Source organism: Myxocyprinus asiaticus, chromosome 12, assembly GCF_019703515.2.
Source record: "Myxocyprinus asiaticus isolate MX2 ecotype Aquarium Trade chromosome 12, UBuf_Myxa_2, whole genome shotgun sequence".
Taxonomy (NCBI): Eukaryota; Metazoa; Chordata; class Actinopteri; order Cypriniformes; family Catostomidae; genus Myxocyprinus; species Myxocyprinus asiaticus.
This window is the reverse complement of record NC_059355.1, coordinates 42202636-42213758: the sequence shown is the minus strand read 5'-3', so window position 1 is coordinate 42213758 and position 11123 is coordinate 42202636. Positions and strand designations below refer to the sequence as shown.

The following is an 11123-nucleotide window of genomic DNA, read 5'->3' as shown; positions in this document are numbered from 1 at the left end:
AATGTAATACTTTAATTCACATGTTATTACTTTATTCACAATGCAGTGCAATTACAGAATTTTTTTTGTGGTGAAACCACAAGCATATATATATATATATATATATATATATATATATATATATATATATATATATATATATATATATATATATATAACATACAATCAAGGGCATAGATTTGGCTTGAACATTGGGGGGGTTGCAGCAAGAAGCATTTACATTGATCATGGCATAAATAATGAATTGATAATTGCTTGTTTTGATCCTTACAATACATCATATATATTTGAGTTTCATTGATTCTGCAAATTTTATTTTGCAAATTAAATTTGGCAAGGTTTAATCCGCTTTATTGATATGCTTTATCACTGCAAGTCATCATGACTAACTCTCAGGTTGTTTCTATAACTGAACAGAGAAACAGTCAAGCTGGATGTCATTGCCTGAATATGACTTAACCTATGACATGCCCGCCCATGTTCCACTTAGTAGCCGTGAATTTCATAATCAGCTCTGACGTATGTTACTTTTCGTATCAGTGGGGTATTTAACTGCTCGAAACTAGAGTATTTGATCACTCAGCGATCATCATGTTATGGACTGCTTTTCTTCTTCTTCTTCTTCTTGGACTCACCCTGTTATTTGTGTACACAAGGCGTGTGAGGTAAGTCTATGGCTTGTCTGACAGACAGCACTAATTTACCTGTAAATTAAATTTGTGCGTATAGTATTCCCTAAGGGGCCATTCAGACAGAACGCGTTCTTGCATTAAAATAAAGTTATACTTTTGAACGGCCCCTAACAATTCTTACACTTCCGAATTAATTTGTATTGAATTAAAACGTCTTTATTATTAATTAATTAATTCATTCATTCATTCATTCATTCATTCATTCATTTAATATAATTTTTATTCTATTTATTTTTATTTATTTTATTATTATTAGTAGTAGTAGTAGTATTATATATTTATTTATTTATTTATTTATTTATTTATTTTTCAGACGAAGAAATGAACCTCCTCTTGATAATGGAATAATCCCGTGGCTTGGTCATGCACTTGAGTTTGGAAAAGACAGTGCTAAATTTTTAACACGGATGAAGCAGAAACACGGAGACATTTTTACAGTAAGTTATTTTCGGTTCATAGTAATAATAACAACAGCACTATATTGATAATTTGTCATAATGGGAATGCTAATTAGCTGGCTACTTGACAAATATTACGTACGTTATTTCAACATCAAGATTATTTGTATATTAATGTATAAGTGAGGTGTAGGCCTATAACATGTCACCATATAACTGGTCACCAATTCACAATTTTATGATAGAAAGAACAGCTTCCGAGTTCCCAAGAACAATAACTTTGCGCTGATAGCCTCTAATGACATTTATCTGGAAACCTTTGATTATTTTGAGCACTAACCAGACCAATGTAAACCAGGTGTGTGCGGCCGGACACTACATCACTGTTCTTCTGGACTCAAACTGCTATGATGCTGTCCTGTCAGATACAGTCTCCCTTGACATGACTGCCTACAGTCAGCTTCTAATGAAGAGAATCTTCAATCTGCATCTGCCCAATCACAACCCAGCATCAGAGAGGAGGAGAGTAGAAATGTAGGTGTTTCAGATGTGGCCTTATAAGCCCTACTTAAAACAGTAACATCTTAAACCAGCCTAAGATGGTTTGCTGGTCTTAATAGCTGGTTATGCTGGCCTTATTGGTATCCCAACTTGACCTCACTGGTCTTCAGCTGGTTTAGCTGTGCCCAAAACCACTCTAAAACCAGCAAACATGCCGGCGAAGAACAATAAAATGGCTAAGACTGGTTTAAGATTTTTTATTTATTTATTTATTTTTTTTCAGCAGAGATTTTAAGCCTCATTGTGAATAGTTTAATTCATTGTGGATGTTGAAAATGGCTTTGTAGTCAATCTGAATTTGAATCACCATCATTTTAAGAATTTGCTATTATATCAGAACATACAAAATATAAAACAAAGCTAAATATAGATCCTTTGATAATAACAAGGCTGAAATATGATGTGTGTGTTTGACTAGGCATTTCCAGGGAACTGGTCTGATCCAGCTCTGCAGCTCAATGAAAAACAACATTCACTTGCTCATGACCTCTTCAGAAATAGGCCTGAATAAATGGAAAAAAGAAGGACTCTTCCATTTTTGTTACAGCTTGCTCTTCAAGTATGACTACCTCTGAAATCTACATACTACTAACCCCATTTAAATGCATAAAGACTATTGTATTGATTACAGCATTCCACTTGTACCCATCTAGAAAAGGCTGTCCCACCCAAAAGCTGGCACAATAATTATAATTCAGCCACACACATCCATACACACTTTTGTCCTTATAAGAATAATAGTTATGCCTCCATTAGGTGCAGCCTGGTGTTCTCATGTATGTCCTCTGGTCATGCAGTAAAATATGTTTGTGATATTGCCCTGCAATTAATTAAACTTTGAAAATCTAGTACAGATTATAACAGTAAGGAAAAACCCAAATAAGTGATTAAGGCCAACTGATAGGAAGTTAGATAATATCAAAGCCAACTGACAAATTTGGTAATTTTCCAGGCTCGTTTAGTTATGCTCCTGCTGTTGTACTGTATATATCCTCATACTTATCACTCTGTCTATCTCTCTCTGTCTCTGCAGGGCTGGCTATCTCACTGTGTTTGGCACAGAGAAGTATGACAGTGCAGAGCTCACAAAAATTTATAAGGAGTTTCGTCGATTTGACAAGCTTTTGCCTAAACTGGCAAGACGTAGCACAAACAAAGGTAATGCTGGTTCATTAGAAACCTGACAGCTAAGTCAAAAATAAGGTTAATTGTTGTTTTGTCTATGTGAATGTAATTGTCCTGGATTTTAATAGTTATTTATTCAGTGGCCCCAAAAAAATAATGAAAACAATTTATGAATTTAAGAATGAATAAAAAAAGTACGAATTTAAATGTATTATAAACAAAACATTAGACCAAGCAGCCATATAACCCTGCAGCTCTTGCCTGGTTGCCCACTAAAGCTAAGCAGGGTTGAGCCAGTCCAGTACCTGGATGGGAGACCTCCTTGGGAAAACTAAAGTTGCTGTTGGATGTGGTATTAGGGAGGCTAGCAGCAGGTGCTTACCCTTTGGTCTGTGTGGGTCCTTATGCCCCAGTATATTGACGGGGACACTATACTGTAAAAAAGCACTGTCTTTTGGATGAGATGTTAAACCAAGGTCTTGACTCTCTGTGGTCAATAAAAATCCCAGGGCACTTCTCGTAAAGAGTAGGGGTATAACCCATGTGTCCTGGCCAAATTCCCCCCCCCAATGGCTTTTATCTATCATGGCCTCATAATAATCCCCATCCCTGAATTGGCTCTCCACCAATAGCTAGTGTGTGGTGGGTGTATTGGTGCACTATGGCTGCTGTCGCATCATCCAGGTGGATGCTGCACATTGGTGGTGGTAGAAGAGTTTCCCCATATACTCTGTAAAGCACTTTGAGTGCCTAGAAAAGCACTATATAAATGTAAGGAATCATTTTTCTTAACCATTTTTGCAATTACTTTTAATCAAATGGCCCCAAGGCCATTCATTTTTAGTGGATGTAGAAAGTCAGTTCCACTCAATCTGAACCACAGGTGTAGTTCATTACATTAACTATGGACAACCAGTATGACAACAAGAACGTTGCCAGGTGCTTTGTCTTCATTTTGAACAGTATACAGTATTTAGGTGTTTCTTCAACTTTGGTCATTTTCTAGGGGATGATTTTATTCAAACTAACAGATTTAAACTTTTTTCTTTTTGTCATATGAAGATAACCTTAAAACTGTTTTATAAATTATATTTTTGGTACTTTTCAGATGCCTTTTGTGTATATATTTTATTATTTTAGCCTTGTCCCAAACCCAGACTTTCAATAGTAGACTATGACAATCCATTATAACAATACAAATTATTATATGTGTAAAACTATGATAATAAAAAAAGAGTGAAATAAGCATAGACCATTTCAATATTTATTGTGTGGAAATTATTTTTCTATCAATTTATTTGGAAATTATGCAAAAAGTGTGAAAACATTATTTAATCATGTGTATTAAGGATACATCACATGTTAGCTATGAAATTAGCATTAATAGCAAGTCAAAGGAGCCTGCCGTTTTTTATTCCAAAAATGCTGAAAATGTAATTGCTTTCATTTCCACCATGCAATTCTATTAAACACAATACGGAATTTTAGATGTGGTGGAAATGACACTGTGGTGGGACTTTTTAGAGAAAAATAACCAAAATGAAAAAATCTCCTCTGATGCATGTGCATACACTGTTGGACATTGTTAGTAGACAAATTAAATAAACCAGTGTGAAAAATGTTTTAAGGAGACTCTCTGGAATTCACAGAGCTAAAAGTGCCCGAAGTTGAAGAAACAACCTTCTATTGGTTTTATCATTTAAATCCTAACAAACCTCTTTTAATTAAATGTTCAGTTTGCAAAGTGTTCAAATGATGTACTGGGACCTCTCTATAACTAATCTTTGTGTCTGTTTTGCATGCATTCATTAGAGGAGAACAAAGTTGCAAATTCAGCACGTGAAAAGCTGTGGGAACTGTTAACTCCGTCATGTTTGGACAGAAAGGATAAACAACAGTCATGGTTGCAGAGTTTCATACAGCACCTTCAGGTGGAAGGCCTAGATGCTGAGACTCAGAGAAGAGCAATGCTACTCCAACTATGGCTCACACAGGTAAGTCTCTCTCTCTCTCTCTCTCTCTCTCTCTCTCTCTTTGTCTCTCTCACTTTATCCTTGCACAACATATATGCACAGTCAATGCATTGCAAAAGTGTTCTAAGAGGACTTTCTACTACATTAAACATCCCTCCCAATGTCCCATATTTTTCACTAAAAAGTGAAAAAAAAAAAAAAAAAGGCAACAGAGAGAATTCAAGAAATAGTTCACCCAAAAATAAAAAATCAGACTTGGAATATAGTGCAAAAGTGTTATGGACTATTTTCATGATACTTCTATGATGCTTTTGTGTCCTTTTTTGGAGACTGACACTATAAATCACCATTCACTTTCCTTCAATGGAAAAGAAAATCTCCTGTTGTGTTTCATGGAAGAAAGACAATAAAACAGGGCTGGAACAACATGAGGGTGAACTATTGCTTAAAGAATTTCTTTCTTTGGATGTCATATATTTAATCACTCAGATCTAGTGCTAGATGTTCGAATGACACATTAATACCTTGAAGTTGCCATAGGGATTGGCTGTTTGTACTCACTGTGTTACTGTAAACAAAAGAGCCAGTCAGCTCTGGAATGCACGAGCTTGTGATTCGATTGAGTACCTGCCACTTACAGATTGCATGAACAAAAGAAGCTGACAAGCTGCCCAAAGCACACCTGAGACTGATGCACAGAATGTACAGAGTGATTTCCACCATAATCAAAAGGATTATGCAGGAGGTGTTTTATTTTCTATAGAATTTAAAATGAATTCTAAAGGATTAACTATTGTGCACATATTAGAGGTACCACAATCAAGCTCTTCAACACAATCACATCTAAAACATGCAAACAAACACCATGAGGGATAACAAAAATTAATAATGTCTTCCTTTTCCATTTTCAGTTTAGATTTACATTTCCAGAGCCAATATGCAACAGTGCTCCAATTTACCACATGAGGGCAGTATAACTAAGAACAAATGAGAGAGATCTCAGTTTTTTTTTTCTTTGTTCGCTTTTTGAACAGACCCTTAAGCCAGAGTATTACACTTTGGCACATAGCTCGTATTGCACCATTTATGCTACAGACATGAATAATACCTAAAATCCTGCAGCTTATTGAGGAGAGGTGCGCTGTTTCATTTTGAAGCAATCAGACCTTAGATTTCCGGCAAACGGAAAAACATTTTTTCCATAAACGTACATCAAAGGAAGGGCATATAGGGACCAGAATAACATACAGTAGAGATTTGGGCGTCAACATTTTTGGTTTGGGCCAGTAAACCCTTCCAGAACACCCAAGCAACCACATAGCCTGCTGCAGCAATGCCCTGGCAACTACAAAGAACACCCAAGAAACCCCATATATATTGACTTTCTGGCAACCACCCAAAACAGCCTAGCATTGTGACAGCGAGTTTTGCATGGGCAAGCACCACTCTAGTTTCTTCATACATCTAAACCAATAGAATTGTCATGCTTAATCCCCTTAATCTAAAACTAATAGCTTAAAGGAAAAGCTAAAGAAGGGGTAAGGTGGAATAGACCATTATTTATTCAATGTTTTGTCATAGCTTGCCATACACTCGTATAAAAGTAAAGTGTAATGCAATTTCAAAATGTGATGCCATATGGGATGGTCATGGAACTACATTGTTGCAGTTGTTAAAGCAACCATGTCATTTTGTGGTTCTTCTATGATAGTTTCGGCTCACGTGTCAACTCACGTGCTCTTCAGGACTCGTATCCCGCTATATCAATTCAGCTACCGCAGCACGCAATTTGGTCACGTTCAAACAAGCTTGTAAATGTAGCTGGTTTATGTAATGCAAATGTTAATATGTATCGTCTTACAATTCATATACTATATTAAAAGTGTTTTGATGTCATAAGAAAGCATTGTGCGAGGAACAGGGCAGAAAGTAAGTGTTTATGAATTGATAATCTGCAACGTTACTCGTGACGTGCGAAAGTGAAAACAAGTCATAGTTGTTGTAGCGCCTCTAGTTTTTATTTAACCTGGAAACTGCTGTGACACAACAAGCTATGTAAAAATCATTTTGCAAGAATGAAGGTTGTAACATGATTCTATGAGACAGGTTTTTGTAACAGGTAGTTTTCAAGATACTGTCATGATGAGTACATGGTGATTTCCTTTTGTAGGAAAAATGTCTAGATGCTTTGTCATAGTGTCAGCAGGTTTTTTTGATAGACATATGCACCTAACAGTCTGTCTCAGTCTTCACCTCTCAATGGCCCCCTCTGTCAGTGAGGATTCACCCTTGAACCCGTAGCAATTGCTGTATGACCGGTTCAACTGTTTCACACTGACTGCATTGTAAATATATAAAACTGCTTGTTTCTTAGACTCTGAGAAACAATATGTTGTAGGTTAGATACTGCTGTATGTTTAGTTGAAATTTCATAAACATGTCATTGTGACTTTGAATCTCTGACAGCTGACTGGTCACTCTATCAGTGCGTTGCTTTCCAGGAAATTAAATATAATTTTCATATGTCCCCAGGGAAACGCTGGCCCAGCGGCGTTCTGGGTACTAGGCTTCATGCTCACCCACCCTGAAGCTCTGAGTTCAGTAAGAGAGGAAATCAGAGATGTACAGCACCTCCCCCTGGAAGAGAGAGAGAAACACACACCAGTCTTTGGTAGGTCACATTAGTGAGATGATTTAATGCTGAAGTGTGTAATTTTTTCCATGTCCTATAAGTATAAGTCCTGTAAGATATTTGTAGGTTGATTTCTGCTGAAAGTGTAACATCAAAGATATTTAAATGTTTTAGGCTACAGGAACAAGCATGATCTTCAAACCAATTACTTATAGAAACTCTACATATGCCCACTATTAAATTATTTCTGCCATTGATTACAGGAGATTTATTGAGCTCATTACTGAATTTACAGTTATGTGACCCTTTTTATGTTCAATATCACTTGAAAATCTCAAACAATTGAACCGTTTTTGCAGATAGTGTTCTTAGTGAGACACTGCGTCTTACTGCAGCTGCTCTCATGACTAGAGAAGTGGTGCAAGACATGAAGGTTCGTTTAAACAACAGGCAAGAATACCAGCTCAGACGAGGCGACCGATTGTGTGTATTCCCCTTCCTCAGCCCTCAAATGGACCCACAGATCCACCAAGAGCCAGAGGTACAATTTCAGATTACAGTGCCTTCTTGAGTCCAGAAACATACTTTAAGCAATATGTGTATGCAAATGCGAGCACTTGGCCAACACATTGCCAATGCAAGGTCTGGAGGACATGCTTAATGGGCTTCTTGCGTTACTGTGGCCTTAACAAATCTCAGTACTCAAGGGGGTGATAGAGTTGCTTTCAAAAGTCTTTGTCATTTAACTAGATGTGTTATTATTCAGGTTAGTTGCTATACATATTGACTTTAACTTGGTCTCCAATATTCTTCTCAAACTGTTTCTCTGCCATGACAGTAGTTGGCTTGCAAGGGAGAACTCACCGTAGTAATGGAAAATTCACACTAGTGACCGCTATAGCACCCTTTGTGACAACACATACTTGCGTTGTGTTATTAATAGCATTTTGGAACAAAATACTAGCTTTAACTGCCTCCGTTCACGTGCATGAGTAGAGTTTGATTTGGCCTTAAGAGGACAGATTTGCTTGGAGGAGAAATAATTTAATTACCTAAAGAATTTTTAATGTAGATGGATTTTAAATGTTCATTGATTTTCAGTTTATCCTATATAGGTGGAATTCAAATGGAATAGACTCAAACACTTACACTGCAATATATAATGATGCAATTCTTGGTTAATTTAACTTAAGGGAATTTGAATGTTGTTTGTTCTTTTGCTCTGCTTGACTTTTTAAAATTACTGATAGCAGACTAATCAAGTGGTGTTTACAAATCCAGCATGTTTTGTGTTTCCATTAGGACATTTAGTACAGTGACATTGAGTTCAAGTTTTTTAACTTAGTTTGACATGTAACTGAATCGTAAGCAAATAAGAAATTTGTTCAAGCAATCTTTATAGTAACAGTGTAAATTGCCACAATGCGCTTGTTATCATGCAACACACTAAGATGGTTTTTCATATTAGCAGATAATGCATTGCTAAGTACATTTATTTATAATACAGCTCACTTATAAATATTATGCAAAGGTGTTATCTAAACCTCATCTTGAATTTCATTGGTGTCAACCATTGTTATCCACCTTGGATTAAACTCTGCACAGGTCAAAGGGCTAATCTAGTGAGATATCTGGGATTAGCCATTCAACTGCTGTCATTGACACAAAGACAGTACTGTAAATGGGGGAGGGGGCAGAGTTTCTCACCACTTTCACTGTCGGTAAAAATGCTGACATTGCATGCCATAGTGCTGTATAATGGCAGTTTTAACTAAACTAACGACCCGAGCTTCCAAATCAAGTGCACTGATTAATAGTTGATTAACAGCAGAGCAAGATGTTGTTCCTGAACAGCAAGCAAATATTAGACATGTCTCATCAACATATCACATGAACGTATCATTTATCAGTTTTTCAGCAGACGGTGCATTTAAAGATGACAATCAGATGTGTCATCAGATACTGTAAATATAATTTGGATGCATTAACTTTTTACTCAATGGCATGATAATCAAAATAAAAAATGGAAGTCATGTGAATGGTATGACTAATCCTGTTTGTATTCTTTTGATGTTTTAGAAGTTCAAGTTTGACCGCTTCCTCAATGCAGATGGGACAGAGATGAAAGACTTCATTAAGGAAGGAGTAAGGGTGAAGTATCCCACCATGCCCTGGGGGACAAAAGGCAACATGTGTCCAGGACGCCATTTTGCAGTTAGTGCAATTAAAGAGTTAGTATACCACCATTCTGTCAGCACTAATGTTGCATACTGTTACATACTGTATAAGTTCTTACGATCCTGGTCCTATTACTTCCAGATTTACCAATGGCAATTTATGCTTCTATTTCTCTGGTAATAATGAATATAGTGTTACAGTAGTTAAATAAGAGACATTAACTTACTGTAGATAAATATGAGACACTGGCATGCTGTGTTTGCAAGGCAAGGTTTTGGGGACAAAATGAGCTATAATATATACATTTTAAATTTGTTTCTACATTTTTTGTCCTTATAGGTTTGTATTCATGGTCTTGACTCGATTTGACCTGGAACTGTGTGACAAGAATGTGACTGTGCCATTGGTAGACACCAGCGGATACGGCTTTGGCATGTTACAACCAAGGGAAGATCTAGAGATCCGTTATAGAAGAAGGACTTGACAGCAATAGCATGCCAAATCTGATTAGAACTGTACAGATAACAATAACAAATTTTGGTTTTCAACAAATGTCTTATGTATATATTGTTTTTAAAATGTTAAATATCTTGGTTATTTATTGCAATATAACTATTGAATTTTTTTATGTTTTGTAGTTTATTGTCTCTCACAATCTAATAGTAGTTTAGGTTTGCTTTTCTGATAATATGCAAAAGAGATATTAAAAGAGAAATAGCACAGTTTTCTTTACTTCTTGTCAGCTTTTTTAATGTTTGGTTTGAGGTCTAATTGACCCAAAGGTCCCTTTAATATGTCAAAAAACGAAATGACTTTCACTGATCTAATGAGAATAGATTGTCAACAGAATTCCAGCTTGATACATGCTTCATATGTTTCCCAGAAAAACAAAAAAACATTACTTGTTTAGACTCTCAGAGATACCAGGTAAAAAACATAAATAAATGCAATGAATTTTAACATGATAACAATCTCTGACTGGCATACACACTCTGGAAGTACACTCCTGACAACTGTCTATTTAGATTTGTTTACTAGATTTTTCTACAATGTTTTGTTGCCAGACAGAAGCAAGTCACTGTATTGATTAATAGTCACCTTTCTGAAAAGTGCATGCATATGTTGTAATAATAGAGGGTTAAAGATTTGATGATATAGTACCTGTCTACTTGGTTTTGATTAGCTCAGAGTAACAGTAAAATAATATAAATGGAAAAAAAGAAATTCATTCTGAAGTTACTATTCTTATTTTTACACATGCATCATCGGGTCTTTATAGGACCTCAAACATATACTGTAGAGTGTATAGTCAATCTAAAAAATGGCACAAGGTTTAATCTGTTACCCCTTTTTTCCCCTACTGTAAACCCTAATGCTCAAAATAATTCATTGTTTTGAGTAGGGAAAAATTAAATCATACAAATTAGTTCAAATAAATTAACCTTGATGAGAATTTAGAACTTTCTCTTTCTTTTGAGTTCACAAAACTTACACCTTTTAATTACCTGAATTGTTTAATGTTTTGAGTTTAATGAACTTGTCTCTTTAAATTTACAGGAACTTA

At 35.9% G+C, this 11123-nt stretch overlaps 1 protein-coding gene across 1 annotated transcript; it reads left to right on the top strand.

Annotated features, from left to right (window-relative positions):
• The first annotated feature begins 528 nt into the window (after window positions 1-528).
• On the top strand, window positions 529-11012 carry LOC127449432 (prostacyclin synthase-like). The gene is made up of 10 exons (XM_051712846.1): window positions 529-665; window positions 1006-1129; window positions 1449-1624; window positions 2070-2210; window positions 2685-2809; window positions 4589-4770; window positions 7282-7420; window positions 7741-7922; window positions 9461-9612; window positions 9899-11012. Exons 1-10 carry the CDS (start codon window positions 592-594, stop codon window positions 10041-10043), a joined length of 1440 nt encoding a protein of 479 aa, XP_051568806.1. The 5' UTR covers window positions 529-591; the 3' UTR covers window positions 10044-11012.
• Window positions 11013-11123: the final 111 nt, after the last annotated feature.